Source organism: Mandrillus leucophaeus, unplaced genomic scaffold (genome assembly GCF_000951045.1).
Source record: "Mandrillus leucophaeus isolate KB7577 unplaced genomic scaffold, Mleu.le_1.0 Scaffold388, whole genome shotgun sequence".
Taxonomy (NCBI): domain Eukaryota; kingdom Metazoa; phylum Chordata; class Mammalia; order Primates; family Cercopithecidae; genus Mandrillus; species Mandrillus leucophaeus.
Window position 1 is genome coordinate 2,821,040 of NW_012104120.1, and position 23,492 is coordinate 2,844,531.

At 40.3% G+C, this 23,492-nt stretch overlaps 1 protein-coding gene across 1 annotated transcript in view; it reads right to left on the reverse strand.

Moving 5' to 3' along the window:
* The window catches only part of LOC105547377 (DNA excision repair protein ERCC-6), a 79,698-nt gene that overhangs the window by 12,236 nt on the left and 43,970 nt on the right, over positions 1-23,492 (reverse strand). Inside the window, exons 8-17 of the mRNA XM_011990952.1 lie at positions 22,441-22,576; positions 12,711-12,881; positions 12,057-12,233; positions 7,422-7,538; positions 5,288-5,383; positions 3,099-3,314; positions 2,548-2,658; positions 1,986-2,105; positions 1,455-1,549; positions 83-228 (exon numbers count right to left, since the gene is read on the reverse strand). Of these exons, the coding sequence (XP_011846342.1) occupies positions 83-228; positions 1,455-1,549; positions 1,986-2,105; positions 2,548-2,658; positions 3,099-3,314; positions 5,288-5,383; positions 7,422-7,538; positions 12,057-12,233; positions 12,711-12,881; positions 22,441-22,576 (1,385 nt within the window). The remainder of the gene's footprint in view (positions 1-82; positions 229-1,454; positions 1,550-1,985; positions 2,106-2,547; positions 2,659-3,098; positions 3,315-5,287; positions 5,384-7,421; positions 7,539-12,056; positions 12,234-12,710; positions 12,882-22,440; positions 22,577-23,492) is intronic.

Genomic DNA, 23,492 nt, shown 5'->3' on the forward strand with positions numbered 1-23,492 from the left:
TGTAGAGGAAAAACACCGCTAATACTATATTGTATCATCTTGTGCAACTGATTACTTTAAATTAAATGATTTTATGTAATACCTGCAAAAATCGCACTTGTTTCAGTGCTCTGGGATGCATCAGGGCTAGTCAGAGTAAATAGCTCATAGAGATCATTGGATTTGAAAAAACGCCTTTGTTTTGGGTCTTTTAGCACTCTATTTGTCAAAAACTGCTTGAAGATTTGTCTAAAAAAATAAAAGATAAGCTGGTATAAAACAATGTGTAGCTCTACCTAAAAATTCAAGTTATAAAGCAATATAAGAGAAATACGATAACAGCTGCTACATGAATGGCTAAATAATACCCCAAATTTTCAGCCTTGGAAAATTACAATTCAGAAAATATATAATACATCAGTTAATCTCCCACATCTTGCAGAAATTAAATTAGAAATAATACCTTATTATTTACACCAAATGAGCTTTTTCAACCTCTAAGATCTAATCCATTTCAAGAAACACCTTTTCACATGCCATCATGTGGCTCATAGCCTCTCTTAGCCTCCCTGACTTGAATACCAAGGGTCCTGCCCTGCCTAGAACCTTCCTATGATAGGGCTCAGCAAACTCTCTTACCTGGGCTTTGCAACATCTCCACTCTGACCTCTCTCTCCCTGCTCCCACCTGCAGGTCCACACTCTGCTGAAGCCCCATGCCACTGCCACTCTGGAACAGGCACCTCCACCAGCCACACTGTCCCTCTCTGTCATTTATTCTCCTGGCTAAAGCATAAATCTGTAAGAGGAAGCTCTATTCTCACAGGATCCAACTCGTCCTCCACCCTCACACAACAGTCCCTTGAGGAAGATGTAATGTTCCCAGCATGTGATGAAGGGCATAGAACTTCCTATAAAAGCTGGGCTATGGCTCAAGGAGAGTCTGTGGTGGGGGAGTGGGAGAAGCTGGCAATGTCTTGATTCTACTGTTGAAGTTACCACTGTCTAAAATCCCCTAGTCATTACAGAAAGACAGAGGAAGAAACAGGCATCCTGTCAACTTCTTTGTAAGGGGCATCAGAGTCAAAGACCGCCAGAACACCCACACTGATCCCACCTGCATAGTATGTGTAAATACCAATATGGTAACATTTAACCTTGTCACTTTTTAAAATTTTTCTGAAGGCAACACACCATAGTAGGCAGAAATATTCCTTTCAAATAACAATACGAAGTTTACACGTACGTGATTCTTGAGGTAGAATAAGGTACAAAAATTATCAGGTTCAAAGACATTTTCTGACAACTCACAGTAAGCCATCTAAGCATATTTTAAAGGGAAAGAAAAAATACAAAACAAAAACCAAAACCTTAACTTATAGCAACTATTATTCTAAGATGTTAAGACTTTTAAAAACAACACTTTGGAAAAATTCCCTGCTCAAGACTCCAAGAGCGGCCGTCGTGTGCACTGACCGGTGGTAGATCTTTTCTTCAATGGTGCCTGCAGTGAGGAGCCTGTACACAGTCACCTGCTTCTTCTGGCCTATTCTCCATGCTCGCTCCCGGGCCTGTGGCAGAGAGAGACCTCTCAACAAGAATCCTTCCCAATGACAAGCACTGACTATAAGAAACAAAGCTAGCCGGTCACAACCTTTCACTCCCAGAGTCAGAATTTTGACTCATGATGTCAAGTACACCTAAGGCCTACTCAGGAAGATGAAGAGCCAGTTGACAAGACATCTGTACTTGAAAAAAATGTTTGTAACTATGCCTATGTTCTTTTTGCCCCAACTCTAGGAAAGAATGCTATGGATAAACTGTTGAAGATGGTTCCTGTCCACGTGGCTCTGAAGGGTGTCTTCTTCCACGCTGAAGAACACTAGACAACCAAAATGTGAAATGTACTCTGAAGTCAATCAGAACATCAAAGAACAGTCACAAGCACTAACCATGAAACTATATTTCTACTAACATATTCTTTTCTTAAAAAAATAAAAAACAAACCTGTGTGTCTGTGCTTGGGTTCCAGTCGGGGTCATAGATGACAACTCTGTTTGCCCCTGTCAGGTTGACACCTAAACCGCCCACCCGCGTGGTCAGAAGAAACACAAATATGGATGTGTCCTAGAGGTAAGACACACAACACTGAGCACACACACTTAAGACCAGTTATAGCTCTCAGCCTCTGCCTCCACATACTGTACATACGGAACTACTGGGCTGTTCCCAATACAAGGAATGGTAATGTCCTAGAGACCTCTAGTGAATCAAAATCTCATTTCACACCTTTTACTTTTAATATTTAATAGAAATATTGAAAAATTGGGTTTTTAGGAGGAAAATACATTCTGTGGAAAACACATTCTTTGTTTGAACACACACATGCCCACCCCCACCCCCAAATATCTAGAAGTGCACAGAGTTAAAAGCAACAAATCTTCCCTTAGGCCCCCTCCCAAGCCCAGATGTCAACGCTGCTTCGGTGGGTAAGGGTGTGGATACGCTTAGTCCTTTCCCTCCACGTACAGCAGCACCGCTCAACTTTCCTGTTACATTCACATGTTACCTCATTGTATCTTGTAATCAGTGGCTGTCTTGAAGCTATTGTAGTGGTACCATCCATCTTGAGATAGGTATACTTTTGGGCTCTAAGGAATACTTCAAGTATGTCCAGCATCTGTTTGGAGGTGGAGGATAAGAATTTGCAAAGCAAATACACATTCCCAGTGAGTGCTTCTCTATTTGTGTAAATGGTCACACCTTTCCCCAACAGGCCTATGTTAAAAGGAGTTTCTTACTTTAGGACAGATAAACAGAACTGTTAAAATAGTAGTTTTGGTATATCCGTATGGTTAATTCTTACTTTTGTCAACAGCCAAAGCACAGGCCTAAACTCACTTGCAGACCAAAATCACATGGTGAGCTTTTTTAAAAAGTCAACTTTTAGATACCAACTCTAGAGAAAGATCTAAACTCCCAAAGAAATCAGCAGACTGCCACCTCAGCATCAGTGGTAGACTTGCTTCAGAATCATTACTCTAGACTGAATCCCATTTTGTGAGTTGATGGCTGTCATAAAGAACCAGCCTGTTTCCTGTCTGAAGTCTGTGCACTCACCTGCCTTGACTGAGAAAACAGCAATACTCGCTGACCCTGCTTGTGCCATATTTTCAACAAAGATTCAACAACAATCATTTTCCCAGAACGTTTCCAGTACCCAAACTGATCTTCTTCTAGTTCATCATCAGGAAGACCTTTGAGATTCTTGGGACCTCCAGAAAAGAGATCAGGGTGGTTGCAAATTTTCCTTAGGGCTATGAGTCCGGAGAAAATCTATGATAAAAAAGACCATATGTACACTAAGATGACCCCATGTAAAGTAAGATTCCCTAGGCAAGGAGGCTATTCAACCTATAACACAGACTAAAAAACAGGTCTCCACCAGTTTCTTAGTTTCTTCTCTAATCACAGCATTATCAGGAGCTGGGAGAAATTAACTTTCACTCATCTTGTTTCCCTGATAGAACAAGTTCTCGGAAACAAAAAAATTCTACTGGACTGAACACGTCTACAGGGGTCATATACAATTGCTGACAATTCATTTTCCCTCGCTAGAAAAAAGGCATGCTGTTTACAGTATTATAAACTTAATATAAAAAAGGAACTTGCCTTTTAAATATAGATCAGAAATGTCCTATCAACCTAAACTTGAAGACATCAGTCATGTGACTTATCAAATGCATTTAAATATTACACTCCTAAGTACCTCACTAAAAGTTCTGCAGTTTAATATGAGTCAGAGGTTGAGGATCCATTTACCTTTAGACTATTATAATATCCGGAAAAAAAAAAAAAACTGCATGAAAAATGCACAAATCGGAAACATATGAAGTATGGTCCATGCAGAAGGGCACAGAAGATGAGGGGTGAGTGCCCCTGGCCCATCCCCACAAAAGGACATTAACAAAACTTCAATAATGGGGCTCTTCCAGCCTTGAGAGGATGACTCAAATCAAACTCACTGGTATAAAAGCTTGAGCAAAAAAGGAGAAATCACCATTAAGCCAATAATCAAAGGGTAGGGCAGCTATCACTAGTAAACAACAGTTAAACAGATTAACAATAAATGATCTGAATAAGTCAGGAACACTGGCAAACCTCCCCAGAGTCATCCGTGACTCATTTTTCTTCCTTTCAATCTGCACTGTCCAATGCAGTAGTCACTAGTCACACGTGGCTCCCGAGTACATGAAGGGTGGCTAGTTCAAACTGTGATGTGCTGCATTTGTAAAATACACACCCAATTTCAAAGACAAAAACAGGAGTAAAATATCTTGCTAATCATTTTTAATTTTTGATTACATATTAAAATGTATTTTAGATACATTAGGTCAAATAAAATATATGATCAAAATTAATTTCACCTGTTTCTCTTTTTCCTTTTTAATGTGACTACTAGAAAATTTACAATTCCAAGTGTAGTTTGCATTCTCTCTCCTGGATAGTGTGATCTAGACCTTCTAACTTGGAGAGACCTGAAGAAGTTAAGCGGAGATTCACGGAGACGAACAGATGTGAATGACTGAAAAAACCTCCTGTAGCTACCAATAAGAAATGAAATAAGAAATTGTGAGAGATGGTTAAAAGAAATGAAATGACCTAATCACACTCACATTAATAGAGTCTTTTGGAGAAAACACTAGCTAGGAACTTCTGAATTCTGGACACTAGTAGAAAGAGAGCTTTCTCAGTATTGAAAGGAACAGAATCACCATAAATAAACTACTGTCCTACCCCGGGGACAATGAGTATTAGAGCCAGGGACATTTGAACTAGATTTATATCTGGTTCCTAACATGGCAATGGTTCATAAACATTTATTGGGGAATAGGGCTCCTTTAGGAAGCTGATAAAAGTTATGAATCCTCACGATCCTCTCCACAAGATATATAATTTTGGTCATAATATCTGGGAAAACCCAGTTACGTACCTGACACTTGCCCACCTAACAAGTAAGACCCTCGGAAGTAACAGTAACTGCACAGCTCGCAGCTGCATTTGCGTCTGGGTTCAGATCCACAGTGCACAGCTCTGCAACCTTCCACCTTCCACCAGTTACCTAACTCCTCTGCACCTTACGGCTCCAGGCCATAGGCTGACTGCACATCTACCATGCAGGACTGCATGCAAGTGAAGTGAGATGACAGTATGTGAAAAGCCTGGCATACTATAGATCCTAGTTTCTTTTCCTCCCTCGCTTCCCTTGGTCCACAATTCATTTCTCCAGCTTCTATTTTTTAGCTGACCTGCATCTCTCCATTGAGAATCCTGTAAACTTCTTTGGAATCAACGAAATTTTGGTAGACTTTATGCTGCTCATCTGTAAGACGGCAAAATAAGACCTACAGAGGGGAAAAACAAGGAAACTATAATTTCAAAAAAAAATTAACAGAAATAATTAAAATAGCGACAAAACTTCTCGATCAAAAGAGCACAATGCATGCGATTTTAATGATATCCCTATAATTAATATGAAAACAACAAAGGGTGATAATACTTCTCACCATACCCTCCTCACCAGCCCCTCCATCTCTGTCACTCATCTACCTCCAGGGCCCACCCCACAGTACCCAAAGACTGGCTTCCTGCTCACGAACAAGTTCAGGGCCCAGGTGCACAGACCGTCCTCCATGTTAGCCTCCAAGTGCTCAAACCATCCCACCTCCCATGACCCATGCCATGCTCTACTCGCAGACCTGACCAGAGACCACAACCTCACCTGGAGCTCTCCTTTTCCTGGAGCTCTAAGTGCAGGCCCATGAGTTACCAGACTCACCTTGGAAGGCAATCCCTATCCTCCCAGCCCACTGCACCAACCACTCCATGCCATCGTGCTCTGTGACCCTTCACCTCTCAACCCTCCCTCCTTCGTGAAGTCCACTACCACCAGTTACATTCCCATGGATGCTCATTTAGCTACCCCTCTGTCACCTACCTGGACTGCTTTCAACTCCCTGCATCTTCCCTGTAAACTTCCAAATACAGGTCAACTCAACCATCAGTCTTCTGTAGGCCTATGGTCAGTGCCGGTGCTGCTGGAGAAAAGCTCCTACCCGGCAGCTTCCTGCCATGGCCTGCCCTGCTCCAGGGGGTCCTCTATGCATGCCCACCCAGAGCCTTCCATAAGCCCAGAGCAACTGTGCCCATGTTCCTCACCACCTAAGCCACCCACACCTCTGTCTCAACTTCTACTTAAAAACAATCAGACAAATAAAAACAAAATGAAAATCAAACCTGAACCTACCAGGATCAGGCATGATTCCCTGGTTTTCACTCCCTAACATGTCTCTACTTCTGCATCCACCTCATCTTCCTTTATTCCCAGAGAAAGAGGTTCCTGAACGGGATGGAAGGCAACGCTTCAACCTCTGCACTGCATCTGAAGACCCACTCATTCTCCTCAGTATAGCGTGCCTCACCTGTTAGCCTCCAAGTGGAAGATGGGGGCTTCCCTGGGAAAATAAGGTACAATCCCCACCTCCACTTCCTCACCTCCACTCACTCCTGAAGCCTACACACAGAGCAAGCCTCACATGCACCTCTGTTGATGTCACTGAGGCATCACTCATGACTTCCTAGTGGCCAAACACACTGGGTCCTTACCAGGTCACCCTACTCACCTTTCGACGCCCAGGCCTTCACTTCTGCTCATGCACCTGTCTTTGCCAGCCTCCCCAGTCTTCCCAGCTAGCTCCTCCTCTTCTACCCTCCTCCTTGCTCTCAGCCCTGACCACACTGCCCTCCCTGCTGTCCATGGAGGCCCCAAAGCACTGCCACAGCCCACCATCTGCAATGCTCTGCCTTCAAAACCTATATGACTTGCTCCTTCGCCTTCTTTAGGCCTCTGCTCAAGTGTCAGTTCATCAAAAGTCGTCTCTGACCATCCCTTATAAATGGCCCACTTCCCCAAATCCTTGCCCTCAGCATTCCCAGCTTATCCTTCAACCCTGCTTCATTTGTCTCCACACTTACTGCTGCTACCTGACATCTTCCAGAGTTTCTGTGACACTCTCCCTCAAGAATAAATGTGGGTTCCCACAAGAACAAAACTTGCTTTGTTCACTGCTATATCTCAGAGCCTAGGATCATGACAGACACATGGTTGGCACCTAATATAATTTGTAGCATGAATGAATTAGGGGCTTAAGGAGAATGGAGATGTTTAGAAGAGCAATTGTAGGAACCCATGTGTCAATAAGAGGGAGGTCAAAGCCTGTGGACTACAGAAGAATCCACTGAGGGCAGACGCCACAGCAGGCCTAGCCTGACCACAGTTCCAGGATCATACCTCACCAGACTCACCCACAGTGGAGAATCAGAGTGAAGAGAAAGGCACACTTATGCTTTAGGAATGCTTTGTTAACTCCTGGATTTACAGACCTGTTCATTTTTATCTGGCAAAGAAAGGCTCATCTTGACATCTGACTTCATTCTCCGTAGTAGATATGGATTTATGGTATCTCGTAATACACATGCACACTTGTAAGCAGTTTTGACCTTTAAAAAGAGCAGAGAAGAGAACAATACCATACATGTTTAAGGAATGTATTTGTTCTTACCTCTCAATAGATTCCATTCCTTAAAAAAAAATAAAAGAATGACCAACAGCTGTACAAAGTCAGTGGGAAATGATTGCAAAATGGTTTGAAAAAGCTAGCATAAGTTCCATATACTCCAAGGGGTGGTAGCTTTCATAATATTATCAGTTAAAAAAATTATCTCATTAACCACAATGTACAACAAAACTGATAATTTTGTGCCTTATTTCTCTTGTACACTTTCTTTTAATTATTACTGTACAGTTAAACCCTAAAGTAGAGACTTATTGGGTTCTTGACCACCACCCCTAGGGGAAAAACTGCTTTTGTACAAATCTCTGTTTATGATCTTGTATTCTCCAAAAGCTACAAAGGCACTCTGTAAAGCTGAAGATCAAAAGCTAACTCTAGGGAAAAGCTGCAGTGATGGAGCAGCCAGCCAATAAGCAGAGATTAGTGCCCACTGGAGACTTACAAGAGTAAGTTCAACAAGAGCCCTCTGATCCTAGAAACGAAAGGTCACTCTGCCCTAAAACGCAGCATATGGTTCTGTAATGGAGCACGGCCACATGAGATGAGTACTAAATATACGCAAAAAACAAAGCCCCACAGCCCAGAAAACCACTCCCTCTGCAATTCACTTACAGGCAAAGCAGTCAATAAATTATTGCTACTTCAAAAAAAAACTAAATAGGCTTAACAACTTAGTAAATTACAATTTCATGGAAAAAATTCCAACCAAAGTTTCAATTTAAGAAAGTCAGTTGTAAAATGAATGATAATAAAAAAGAGCTTGACCACACAGAAAAAAAGTTAAAAAATTAACTTGTTAAAAAATATTTTTAAAGAATGCTAAAAATACCTCACTCATGCACATATATGTATGTGTGTGTATCTGTTGTGTGAACGCATGTGCATAAATATTAAAATAGGCTTTACTTGGAATAATACATAAAAAAGCTCAACTAATCAATGACTTTTATTTATATATAACCCCTTAAATATATCATTCAGACATTGATAAAAATCACCTTGAAGATGATGATGAGGTACCTATTACTATTTCTGATGCAGAGATGATGAAATTTCAGAATTTAAAAACACAGTCCCACCAAGGAAGCATGAATGTACAGTCTATAAAGAAAACTGCCCCCACATCCTCCCTCCGCCTACACCCCCTTCCGCAGAAGAATGAGCATGATGGTTGGAGGTGCTGGTTAACTACACCAGGGCTAGGCTGGGGAGCGGCCGGGCTGTGGCTCCTGCTCTTTCCTGCATGCCACCCCACGGAGATGATCTTCTGTTTCACTCCCAACTGGCTCCCCCAGTCTGTTTCTCTGTTCATAAAAATACAAGGTGGGATCCAGCTAGATTTCTCTACCAATGCTCACATCCCAGTGCTGTGGAAAATGGACACCTTGCTGAGCATGCCTACGCTACTTCCTACTCTGACAAGGAAGAGTTCTGCCTCTTCCTGAGCACAGTGGCCTTAGGCAAGTCACCAGAACGCTGGGAATCAAAAACCTTGTGTGTGGAATGAAGAGGGTCAACTAGGCATCTCTGCAGGCTCTTCTCAGTTCTCACATGCCCTGCCCCAGCTGAGCACACCAACCCCAGCAGCAGTCTGTATTTGGGCTGCTGACATGCTCCCCCTCACCTTCCTCACCTTTCAGGCTCCAGCTTAGTCATCCCTGCTCCAGGAAGCCTTTCTGAGCTCCATAAGCTCTGACACTGGGCATCTCCCCTGATCACAGTTGTCACTGTCCTGTACTGGGACCAGGTTTATTTGCCATTTTCCCCTGTGCCCACCCCTACTGGACTGGAAATACCTTGGGAAGGTTCTGGTTTCCAGCTCCTGCCATCATTTTAGCACCAGCATGACAGAATAAATATCGGCACACAGACTATCTTCTTAGAATTCAATAATGCATGGCAACATGGTTTTTTTTTTTTTTTTTTTTGAGACGGAGTCTCGCTCTGTCGCCAGGCTGGAGTGCAGTGGCCGGATCTCAGCTCACTGCAAGCTCCGCCTCCCGGGTTCACACCATTCTCCTGCCTCAGCCTCCCGAGTAGCTGGGACTACAGGCGCCCGCCACCTCGCCTGGCTAGTTTTTTTTTTTTTTTTAGTAGAGACGGGGTTTCACCGTGTTAGCCAGGATGGTCTCGATCTCCTGACCTCGTGATCCGCCCATCTCGGCCTCCCAAAGTGCTGGGATTACAGGCTTCAGCCACCGCGCCCGGCAACATGGTCTTAAACAAAAAGGAGCAAATACAACCAATGCTCTGCTTTCAAAGATCTCACCCGCTAGGAAGGGCAGAAAGACAAGTACACAGATTCCTGAAACAAGAACTTCAAGGAAAAAATAGATCATAATGACATGTTCTCAAATCATTTTTCTATAAATGACTTATTAATGTCAAAGGAGAAGTGGTAACTTCACAGAGTTTAGATCTGGCCAACACCAACTTAAAGTAATCAGAGTTAACATCACCCATAGTGGGACAGACAGACAGCATGTTCCTCCAGATACCACGCACTGAGGAAGACACATCATTTCTGTGATATTCCTGGTCAAAATGTATAACCTGAATCCAATCATGAAAAAATGTAAGGCAAACCCAAACTGAGGTACATTCTACAAACTAACAGGCCTATAGTCTTTAAAAATGTCAAGATAATGAAGGGCAAAACAAACGGTCCCAGATTAAAGGAGACTAGAGACACAGAAACTACTGGAACAATTGACAAAATATGAGTGATTATAGACTAGATAACAGACTCCTATCAACGTTAAACTTCTTTCTGATTTTGTTGCTTACACTGGCTATGTAAGAGGCTATCCTTGTTCTTGGAAATACACACTGAAGGATTTGGAGAAACGGGCATCAGATCTGCAACCGGCCCTCAGATGGTTAGAAAACAGTAACTTCAGCTGTGAATCTACATGGAAAGAGGTGCGGGAGAGGGAGGGGAGGAATAGTAAAGCCAATGTGGCAAAATGTTTGCAAAATGCTAACAATCAGTGAATCTGGGTGAAGTGTTAAGAGGGTTTTCTTGTTTGTTTGTTCTTTTAAAATTCTTACAACTTTTTGTTAAGTTTGAAATTATTTCAAAATGAATTTTTTTTAAAAAAATAGAATGGTATAATGGGAGATTGAGAGAAAGAAGAGAGTCCTTACAAAAGTTAGCTGAAAATAATTCAATCTCAAAATGTAAAAGATGTTAAAATTGTTTCTGACAATCTTTTAATCTTAAAGGTCTAAAATTCTTTTTCTAATTAAATATTCCAAAATACAAGAGCTTCTCTTTTGGTGGAAAGTCTCATCCCTGGCTCAGCCATGACCTGGTAGGCACAGGCCAACCCAAGAAGGGCTGCCGAGAAACCCTGCCTCCCATCCAGGCTGTAGCCTGCCCTACAAGCCACAAACTGCCCTGTGGCTAACTTTACCTCCTGGCATTTCTGCTTGTGACCACCCCATTCCATCAGGTGCCCGGGCCTGAAACCTCAGGAGTCAGTCAGTCATTCACAGCAAGCTTAGCCCCTACTCCATCTCCTCGATCCTATCAGCCTCCAAACCTTGTTTGTTCTGCCTAAAAATGCCACCTGAGTCTCCTGCCCCACCATCTTTCTCAGACCACCACCCAAGATCAGGTACAGGTCCTCATGGCCCTCACCCCAGTGGTTCCTGCAGGTCACTCAGTGCCAGCCTCCCTCCTGTGACTACCCTGTAGCATGACGAACCCCTGAGAACCAGCATCTTCCAGAGTCCTGCTCAGACACTTTCAGTAGCCCAGTCCTCCCTGAGTGCCACTGCTTCCCTTTCAAGGCCCTTCAGTTCTGGCATCCACAGCTTTCTAGCTATGCCCCCACAAGCATCTCCGATCCAGTCAAGTGGGTCTCTTCACTGCCCCCAGCCACATATGGTGGCTGCATTCACACTGTTGCCCTAATCAAGGATGCCCTCACTCTCCATGGCCTACATTCCCAGAATCAGGTTAAGGGCCATGTCTCATTAAATCATCCCTGAACAGTCCGATCCTCCTGGTGTTTCTAAGTTTCTCCACCACTTTATAAGATGCACTATCCCAATTTGCAGAACTAAATTACATGCTGTTCCAAATGATTTGTCCTTGTTTCATAATTTCTAACTGCTCTTCTGACCACATGTGACATCTTTTTAAAATTTGTTGTCTGACTAAAACATCCCAGGAACAATGCCAAAACTGTTTAATTTCCATTAAACAAAGAGATATTTTATTCTAGGGCTTTCCTCTCTGTGAATATTTTTCATGATGTTTTAAGTAAAAAAATACGATCAAGCAAAAATAATTTTGTGATTTTTTTTTTATCAGATACTAATTTATAAGCCTGGCCATCTTTCTCACATTCTGAATGACTTGGCTACAAATTATAGTATTTAATAGGAGCATTTTAAATACTAAACTGCCAAAAGTATTATCATCCTAATATATTACCTGTACTGGGGAAGCATTTGAATATCCCCCCATGGTGATGGGGACGGAGAACTGCTCCATAAACACAGGCAACGTGCCTAACTTTCCCGGGAAGATGAAGTCAAAGAGTGACCACAGCTCTCGGAGGTTATTTTGCATTGGTGAGCCAGACAGGATGATCCGATGAGGGGTGCGAAACTATTTGAGGAAAGGAAACACCTTTTTATTAAATTTACCTTTTAGCAATCACCATTCCTACCCCAAAACGCTCCTCTGCAATATTATTTACACATTTACTCATTATTCTTGCATCATTTTGGTACTCTCTAAAACATACACATTTTATGCAATTACAAATCCTTAATTACATTTAGATGAAAAAATTACAAAGAATTTTTTCTTATTGTTGAAGCTGAATACTATAGAGTTGGGTTTGGTTACATTCTAACAACTGGCCCCTACAAGAGACACTAAATAACGTGAACAATCAGAATTAAAGACATGATCAAGGGCAAAAATAAGGAGTTCTTTGCATTAACGAAAATGCACATTTTAAATTCCTTGTGCAGTTGGCACAAGAAAAGATTAATAAATGTGTTACTAAAAGCAGATCGTTTATTCTGAATTAAATATTCTTCTCCACCTGGAAATCTCCCTTGTTATAAGAGGTCATACCTGTTTGCAAGCAAGGGTGACAGCAGCATTTGGATTTCGAATTTTGTGTCCTTCGTCCAAGATCACATAATGCCAGTCATACCTGCTAATGTCATCCTGCATCAGTCGAATGTAGGAGTAAGATGTGATCAAAATTCCATGACAATGAGCAACATCTCGAATTAGTTTCTCCTAAGACCATAATAAAATGGTAAAGTCAGTTTTAAATAAGAAGTGACACCCTTTCAATCATGACACAATCTAAAGCACTTTATAAAAATGCATAAATACAAACATAACATGCACAATCATAGACATTATCAGCACTGGAAGTGTATTTGTTAACCTGGCAAGTAGTAAACAGTCATTATTGGGGGAAGGAGACTCTCAAAAAGATGACAAAGTTATAATACATATTTATATAAATATATACATATATTAAATTTTTATTTTTATTTTTTCAAAACATCCTTTGTGTCCATCCTTGTTAAAACAACAATGTGAATGGAAAATATATTAATTTAAAACAAAAGCAAGAAAATAAGAGAAAATCCAAAGACACACGGCAGACAAATCTAGGATCTCTAACAGTGTATAACAGGAATTCCAGGACTGAGTGGAAAGGATATAAAAGCAATGATTTTAAAATGATAGAAAAAAAGCCAGTACAGTGGCTTACACCTGTAATCCCAGCACTTTGGGAGGCTGAGGTGGGTGGATTGCTTGAGCCCAGGAGTTCGAGACCAGCCTAGGCAACATGGTGAAAGCCTATCTCTACTAAAAACTTTTAAAAGTTAGCTGGATGTGGTGCCAAGCACCTGTAGTCCCATCTACTCAGGAGGCTGAGGTGGGAGGATCCCTTGAGCCCAGGAGGTCAAGGCTGCACTGAGCGGTGATGGCACCACTGCACTCCAGCCTGGGTGACAGTCAGACTCTGTCTCAAAAAAAAAAAAAAAAGAAAATGATAGAAAACAATCTCCATAAATGGAGCCGAGATTTGAATCTACAGAACAAAACATCTCCCAGAGTGTCAGGCAGAGACACTAAAAAAAAGACATATCTGTAGACGTAGCTTACTAGATGTCTGAATTCCAAAAATAAATAAAAACAGCCAGGCAAAGTGGCTTATGCCTATAATCTCAGCACTTTGGGAAGCTGAGGGAGGAGGATCTCTTGAGGCCAGGAGTTCAAGACTAGCCTGAACAACAAAGCAAGACCTGTCTCTACAAAAAATAAAAAAATTAGCAGGGCATGGTGGTATACAGCTGCAGTGCCAGCTACTCAGCAGGCTCGGGCAAGAAAATCCCTTGAGCTCAGGAGTTTGAGGCTACAGTGAGCTATGATCTCACTACTGCATTCCAGGCTGGGCGATGGCGCGAGATCCTGACTCAAAAGAGAAAAATACTTTTAAAAATAAGAAGAAAGTGTCATACATTCTAGTCAGAACAAAACAGAAAAAGAAAATATTCCCACAGAGGAAAAGGACTGCCTGCATCAGACATCTTTTCTGCAGCACTAAAAATGTCCGAAGGCAAAGAGGAAAATCTTTACATAATTCTAAGAAGGAAAAGTGGTGACCATTGATTCTACATCAATCCAAACTAGCAGTCATGCCTGACGAAGAAAATAAACAAATTCCAGCTTCAGATAGGAAGGACTTGGAAGATCAGTCACCAACAGATTGGCTAGCTACCGTGCACTGTACCCAGACAGTGGAGTGGCGCAGTCGTGGACAAAAGGAAAGCATGCACAGACGCCGTGACCTGAAGAAAGACAGCAATGCTCCCGCCTCGCATCCTCACCACAGCCCATGCTCACAGCAGCTCCCCAAGGAAGGACAGAGGGGCCATCACTAACTCCATTTTACAGATGAGGGAACTGGGGTTGGAGATGGTATCTAATGTACCAGGTCATGCAGCTGCTAAGTGGTGGAGTCAGAATTCAAATGGAGAAAGGTAGCCAAATCCAAAGCTAGTACTACTGATATTAGGCTACACTACCTCCTACTAAAATATAAAAGAAAAAATTTAAAAAGAAGATTATATGTGATATACATACCATTTCTTAAAATAAATCATTAAAGCATAACAAAAAAGCCTAAATATTAAACACTTAAATATGAATGAAACTGTTAAGAAATGATCTAAAATATTAAAAGGTATATATTTTTAAGTGTTACTGTAATTCCTATTTAGTTTCATAAAAGCTGCAGTGAGATTAAGGGAAAATAAAAGCAGACTAAAAATTCCACCCTCTCCAACGATAGAATGGGACACAGGAAATTGATAGAGTTTAATTCTTAACCATGTCAGAAAAATATGTTAAAATACATTTGTCAAAACTTTAAGCTGATTACTGAGTAACAGTTGCTACTTCCACATAAATACTAGAAAATAAATAGAATGTAGAACTCTCAAACCATTACAAGGGAAAATAATAGAAAATAGCAAAAATCAGGACAACAGAAAACAGAAAACAAGATATCAGGTTTCAGACTAAACCTGGTAACCCACCACATGACAGTGGGTTATTAACAGTGAGACATTCCACTGGGTAAGGCAAAAACCTAGCCTTCTGTTTAAAAGAGACCCAAAGCAGACTGGTACTGAAAGTTGTAATACGGGAATTATCAAAGATATATCAAAGAAATGCAAACCAAAAAAGGGGCAGGATTAGCAATATAAATATGAAACAAAAAGGAGTAAATAGAAAGAGGGATATTTTATATTTTAATGGAGATGCCACAACAAGAAAAAAAAGCCATGAACCTTTACCTACCAAAAAGCGCAGCAATAAACACAAAAGCAGAGCCCTTAGAGCTGTCAAACTGACACACCCACAGCCTGAGAGAGAGTCAGATCAAAGAAAATAAAACATTTAAAAAGAGGATGCAAAGGATTTGAGTATCACCATCAGAGCTCCTTTTAACTGTGATCAGCAGCACTTTAGACTATACAAAGAATATTCAATCTTTACAAACACTCTATTAAGAAAAGATGAAATCAAAATGAGCAGTCAACTTAGCCTGCTAAAAAACGAAAATAAGAAAATTAGTAGGATAAAAATTAGTGGGTACTAAAAAAACTGGTAGAATTGATGAAGCAAATAATAACCCTTTGGAAACACTAAACCAAACCAACCTCTGAAAAGTAAGTCAAAAGAACAGACTGAGATGTACAGCATCAGAAATGTTAAAGGAACACAATTATAGATGTAGAGAATACGAAAGTGTTAAACAACATACATGCCACAAAATCTGAACATTTTGACAGATATGATAGCTAAAAAGTTCATTGCCAAAATGGACCCAAGAAAAATCAGACCAACAGAACGAACCAATACTGAACAATGTGAAAAAGATGTTACACTCTTCTTACCAAAAGTCTACCAGACCCAAAGGGGTTTTATGAGTAAAGTAGGAATAGATCCTATTACTGAAATTGTTCCAAAATACAGAAAAAGAATGGATTCCAAATCATTGTTACAAGGCTAGCAAACCCTGTTTTCGAAACTGACACAGCACACTTACATGTGTGCATACAAGCCTCTAAACTAGAGATCCACCACTTTACAGATAAAACCTAGTAATATATTAACCTAATAAGGCTTATCACAGGAATACAAGAATAGCTATCAGGAAGCCTAACATAATTCATGTAATCACAATCATCTCATATAAATTTTATAAAATTCAACATCTTCAAAAAATGGTAATTTTGTATCTTCTTAAAGAACTAGGATTAAAATGTGTTTTAATTCAACAGAGTATAAAAGGGTACAACAAGAAAGGCTAAGAAAATCTTAAGGAACAAAATAAAGAAGGGACATTGTCTTCTCATATGTTGTAATTCATGTAACATTCAAAGAGTTAATACAATTGCTGCAGAGAATAACCACAATGCCTGGACCTATTAATAATTTGACAGGTGTGTGCCATATTTTTATTACTATTATGACTACTCCTCTTCCATCTTCCCATTCACAGAATTCAACACCTGCACAATACCATATTGAAGGTCACACCTGAAAGAACCATTTCCTAACTTCTGACCTCACAAGAATACAGCAATAAACACCTTGGAGTGCACAACGGCCTTAAAAACACACATACGGGTTCTTCAGGACTCCCTCGCACCAGCCCCACTCAGCTGCTGGTGCCAGTGAAGAAGGCAGTCTGCCCAGAGAAAAACCGTCCACCTCCAGCACCTCACCTGGTCAGACCTACGACCTTTAGAAGCCAAAGCCAAAATGAATTCTGGACATCACCTAGTGTAGCTGGAGCTTTTCCATAGTTATCAAATGAGACACCAAGCTTCTCAAATGTATACCACTGGAATGATGTTTAGTTTCTTATGCTTGTTTAAGGATTGAAGTTTATTTGGAAAATTCTAAATACTTTTATAGGTATAGAAATGTTAGCTATAGAAATACAAAACTTCGACTGTGTTCAGGAAGATGTATTAATGATTAACAAGAATTTAAAAGATGCTTATGTAAAAAGAACAAGAAATTGTTCAAAATGTCCCAACCGAAAATATAATCTCCACTTAGCCACTGGGTAAAACCCCATCTAAGATCATTTATTATCACCTGATTCAATCACAGAATTCTATAGCTGCCTAGACTGGAGTTTCAATAACGGTGAATTGTTGAATATTATGGACGTCTCTATCCAAACACTTAAGACAAATCATCTCGGGCGGTTTCAAATTAAAAGCTTGTAAAATATGTAACCTCTCCTAGTTTTTGCAATTAATAGGGTACATCTGCAATTAGCCTGACTTACTGAATGCAGTGCTGTTGTCATTAAAAGATGTCTGTGAAAGTGCTGCTGTTATTATGCAGGCTCAAGAGACCAATCCCTCCTAGAGGGCAAACAGTGGACTGGTGGAAAACAACAGCCATAAATCACACTGTCAGGCGGCGGGGAGAGGAGTGAAGCACAGGCACATGAAGGCCATTCACGGGAAACACAGTACAGCCGCTTCCTAGGCAGGATTTACTGCACCTGTAATTAATTAAAATTTCCTTCAAGCTAAATCTTTAATAAACAAGGATTTGTGCTGACAATAAGGAAAAAAAAAGGGGCTCCAGCAATACAATTTTACAACATACCTCGCAGAACAAGCCCAGCATCTATCATGTCTTCTATCAGGTGTATACACTGACTCTAAAGTTAATAGGAATGATACCATTTTGCATTCTACTATAATTCGTGCACTTAGAATGTGTCTGAAATATTTCAGATGCTTGAGGAATAATGTGGCTTTTTTTTTTTTTTTAAGTTTCTTACTCCCGTCTAGCTTTTTAAAAAGCCATGTCTTTTGCTCTAGTTTCAGAAAACAGGCCCTTTTAAAGAACGTCATGTTGACGGGAGTTTCATCGGATGGCCAAGTTTTTGTGTTATTTGCTTTTCTTTTTTTTTTTTTTTGAGACGCAGTCGCCCAGGCTGGAGTGTAGTGGCGTGATCTCGGCTCACTGCAAGCTCCGCCTCCCAGGTTCACGCCATTTTCCTGCCTCAGCCTCCCAAGGAGCTGGGACTACAGGTGCCTACCACCACGCCCGGCTATTTTTTTCTATTTTTAGTAGAGACGGGGTTTCACCACGTGGCCAGGATGGTCTCGATCTTCTGACCTCGTGATCCGCCCGCCTCGGCCTCCCAAAGTGCTGGAATTACAGGCATGAGCCACCGCGCTGGGCCATTATTTGCTTGTTTAACCACACCTTGCACTTCACTGTTTCCATTTGGGGCCAAATGTATCTGAACACGAGAATAAAAGGTCTAAGTGATGTTGAATGACCACGAACATTTTTGATAAAGTACATGTGTACCGTCTCTCTAGACTACATATTGAGTCAATCAGCAATGCCTCATTCAGCATCTTTTCTTTTCCCAACCTCTGAGGTGAAGAGGCCTAAATATTCTTTGTTTCTAACAACAGCAAGAATTACCTGAGTAAATGTTACTATTAGAGACCACAATAAGCTCTTCATACATACATATTAACCCAAAAAGTCCTCACAAGTTTACCAAAACTAACCATTTTACAGGTGATCAAATCAGGCTCAGAAAGGCAAGTGACTCGCCCAAGCTTGCAAAGTTATAAAACAGGAGATCCAAGATTCAAACCCTGGTCTTATAAGCACAAAACCAATGCACTTAAAACTGCATGCTCTTGTTGCTTCTCCCACTCTTATGCATCTACATGTCATGAATTGATTAAAATGAAACAAAACTCTTTAAATTACCTAAGATGTTACAGAACTACTAGAGCCTACATAGCAAAAAAAGGTAGGAGAGAGACAACTGTTTCAGAACATAAGCAATTTCTCATTATATATCTTGCAATAAATTGAAAAAAGGATCCTTAATCATTAAATAAACTTTACAAGACAGTGCTAAAGATGTCACCACCTACTGTGAATTATGGGATAGGTATCACAAGACTGCCTTCTTTATATCTCTTCATTTATTATATTTTCTTTCCCCAAGAAAACAGTTGGCTTTTTAAGGTTAGTTAAAAACATCCTTTTTTTTTTTTTTTTTTTTTTTGAGCCCTAGCAACATCAAACATCTGAAATGCAGTGTTTCTGGTTGTTTTAACAAATAAATATTAATCAACTCACATGAAAGTTGCTCTATACTAGAAAAAAAGATCACAAAATATAATGAGAAAAAGGAAATCTTGAACTTTTATTAAATGAGGTTTCAAGTGATCATTAAAAGAGATTCAGAAGCCTAAAAATTTCTTTATCAGATTTCATCATTTGGTTGAAACTATCAGCTGTATATTTTTTTGCATGGCTGCTGGGTGTGCATTTGACAATTCTAAATTATGCTGCCAATCAAAGACTATTAACAAAGATAACATAGCATCAAAGGGTGAGAGAGGTGGGAAGCTAAAGGGCAATCTGGGGAAGAAGAATGGTAGATGTGCTCAATTGAGAAATTGACCATTTGATATTTTTCCAAATAAAAAATTGTTAATTTTTTTTTTTTTTTTTTTTTTTTTAAGACAGAGTCTCGCTCTGTCACCCAGGCTGGAGTGCAATGGCACAGTCTAGGCTCATTGCAATCTCCGCCTCCTGGGTCCAAGAGATTCTCCTGCCTCAGCCTCCCGAGTAGCTGGGACTACAGGCGCATACCACCACACCCAGCTAATTTTTGTATTTTTAGTAGAGATGGGGTTTCACCACGTTGACCAGGCTGGTCTCAAACCCCTGAGCTCGTGATCCACCCACCTCAGCCTCCCAGAGTGCTGGGATTACAGGTGTGAGCCACCATGCGTGGCCACTTTTCAAAATTTATGTCATACCAGCTACAACAAAGCATTTGGAAAATAAAGATAATCTACTTGAATGATAAAACAATTCTGGCATTATTATTCTTTTAAATATTTCTCAACAGAAATTCTCTTCCCTTCCCTGTTCTGTCCAGCATTGAATGTCCCAATGTCAGAGTACCATTATTAAATTTAGACAGGACAGCTGGTGGGCACAGAAAGTTCACTCACTGCAAAAAGCAATCACAGCTGATAAGGAAGTCAGGCATTAGATGCTGAGTTAGAGGACGAATCACCATAAACAGAACTTTTGAAATATGAATAAGAAACACAGGCTCTATTGTAATTTAACACACATGTAAGCCAGCAGGTATGCATGTGTGGTGACAAAGATCTGCACATACAGAGAAGATTGAAGGTGCAGAGGAAGCAAATACCCCTTCAGTAGTTGAATCCAGAAACCAAAATTATGATCTTAGAAATGTCAATATCAAGGCCTATGGAAAGAAACTATTAATACATTTTCAATGTGTCATCACCACAAATAATAAGCCAATATTAACATTAATAAAAAGTAATAAACATAGCGCTTCTAAGCAAGAATATAGTTTGATACATATAAATACATCTTTTTGATCTTTTGCCTAACAGTTTACATCTTTAGTGATCTAAGATACTTTATAATGGAAAAGGAACGGTAGGAAGAGAGTTAAGAGTTTGAATAAAAACACAAGAAAACCGTAATCCTGTTTTTCCTCAAAAGTTAATTAAGAATCTTCAAGTTAAAGTCCTTGGTAAACTGTAAAACACTGAAAAAATTATTAACCACCATATGTATGCATGCGTCTATGAAGGTAAAACAACCTCAGAAGGTAAAACCACTGCAACCAAAAGTGAAATATCTCTTCTTAAAAGTTTGCCCTCCAAAGTTAAGGAGGCAAATTTCACCAAGTTCACTGTCAATTCTATTTCCATAATGAGTCCATGTATGTGGTTTACATGAAGGCAGTTCTTCAAACTATGGTGACAAAGGAACTGGAGGCAAGCTATGATCCAGGTAAAGGTGTCCAATACGCACACTTTACTACTCCAAAAGAAAATGAAAGGAAGAACATTTTTTTAAATTGCCTTTATAAGACAAACATCAGCTAATGAGTCCTGCTACAGGATTTTGCAGTACAAAACACTAAGAGATGTTAACAGATAACAGAAAAGAAAAAGGAACCACAAATGCTTTACAAGGATAGTGACAGGAGAGTTTAAGGTTTGACAAACCATTTAAGGTTTGACTAGACAACAATCTAAACTGTTATTATCTTCATATTGCTAAAAATCACTTCTTTTTATAACTCACAGCATTTACCCTAATTTATTAAGTATCTTATCCAGTTTATTTTCCACTTATCACTTAAAATTCTGGGCAAAGTCAGTTGGTTTTAACAATAACAGTGTAAGCAAAATTCCATCTTGCCTTACTTGTGCTACCAAACCATAGATTTTTCTGAGTCACTTCTATCAAAAGCTTGCTTTTCCATGAACACAAACACAACAGGAATCCTGGAGTTTCATGGTCCCCGTGCATCTGACTCCGTGAGGCAAACACCCCATAGCCCTTGCAGCCGGCACTGCTTTCCTGGGCCCTGAGAACTCACTCAAGAGCTCAGAAGACTCAGGAAAGAAAGAACTAGCTCCTAAGAGACTGCTGCTTCTCCTCAATAATGTAACCTGCAAATTCACAGTGAAACTGTGTGATTATTATTTATTCAGCAAATGCTTATGGTCACCTGGGATACAAAAATGAATCAGACACAGTCCCTACTCAACAGAGCTCACAGTCTGGATGGTTGGAGAGATGAGAAGAAAAAAGGAAGAACACAGCGTATCTATGCTACCCACAGGTGCACAGATAAAGCTCCTTTTCGATACTGTGATGTTACCAAACTATAAGTGAAGAAATACAACTGTCAATACATGACGATCAAGGATTCGGGGAACAAAACACAACTAAAAAGCAACAACACTTGGGAAATTCTCAAAATGGAAGGTTTCTTCTTTCACTCATCAAAAACAGATTTTAAATGCATATTAACAAATGCATTTACCAATTAAGAGTTGTTATTCTACTTCCGTATCCACTTTCCTAAAACTGTTTAAAGCCGCTAATGCCCAAAGTCTCTCCTTACTGGACGCAGCCACCTGCGCAACCAGGCTTGTGCCCTGTCTGAGACGATTCATATTTCACTGGACAACAGACATGTCACAACACCACCACAGACTGTTGGAACAATAAGACCTATATTCATAACTGTTCTGAAAACACAGAGCTCTAAAGTAAGTCAATAATAAAATAAATGCACAGGAAAAAAACAGGAATACACATTTGAGAAACACATGGATCAGAGAAAAACCAAATATGTAAAATGGAGGGCATTAAAACAAAACAAAAAGGTATTGAAATATTATGTTACCTTTTTGTGGGTATAGGAACCGGTTTCATGTAGAATTGCCACTCTGAATGGAGGCCACCACGTGTGAAATTCCTTCACCCACTGATGCATCACTGTTGTTGGACAGACAATTACAGTTGGACCCAACCCCTCAAACCTGCATCCAAACGTCCAAGAAGAAAACAACCATGAAAGAGTATATACAGTCATCAACTGCTCAAAAGATCCCCCAAAACAACAAACAAAAAACTTAGTTCAAAAAAAAATGCTAACTATGGATATTTATTGATATTTTCTTTAAGAAAAAGTTACTGAGGTTAAAACCCAGTAAGTAAAATCTCTATAATCCCATTGATTAATTAGCGGATGTAGGTGTTAAGAGAAAACACTAAATAATATATTAAGAGATATAACATCTATAGTAACATAAAAGAAAAACAAATATTATTTAACAAAAATACTCTTCTTTTCCCTTCTACTACAGATTAGTGAAGTTTTTATACATTAGTGAAATGTTTCTTAACCTAACTGAACATAACAGGAGCTTAAATTTGTCTGAAGCTTTATAGTCTAACAAGAGTTTTCAACCCACAGAATTTCAATCTCGCTGCCCTAGGAAGCAAGCAGGCCAGAAATGCTCCACTGATGCGGGCTCAGAAGGCTGGCATGGCACAGGTGACACGGCTACCAGGGGACAGAGGGCTGCCTAGCAGCCAGTCTTCACTTACTGCAGCCTGTCCTCACTACACCACCCTGCCTGCTCCTCCACACCACAACAGCGCCATGGAGGAGCACCGCAGTGGGTGTTCTCTCCTGGGAAGCCCACACCAACTGAGTAGCACTGCTGTGTGGGCAGGTGGCTGGGCAGCAAAATCAAGAGCCTTAAAGGCACTCATGCATTGACCCAGCAATCCCAATACAAACATTTACACAATGGGATACACACTGGAGCATTCTTTTTACTGCAGAAAAAGTGGGCGCTACCTATGTCCATAGAGAAGAGGGAAGCTGAATGAACTATCCCATTTCTTTAAAAAGCATGGGCCAGGGGTTAGGGGCACTGCCTGGATCTG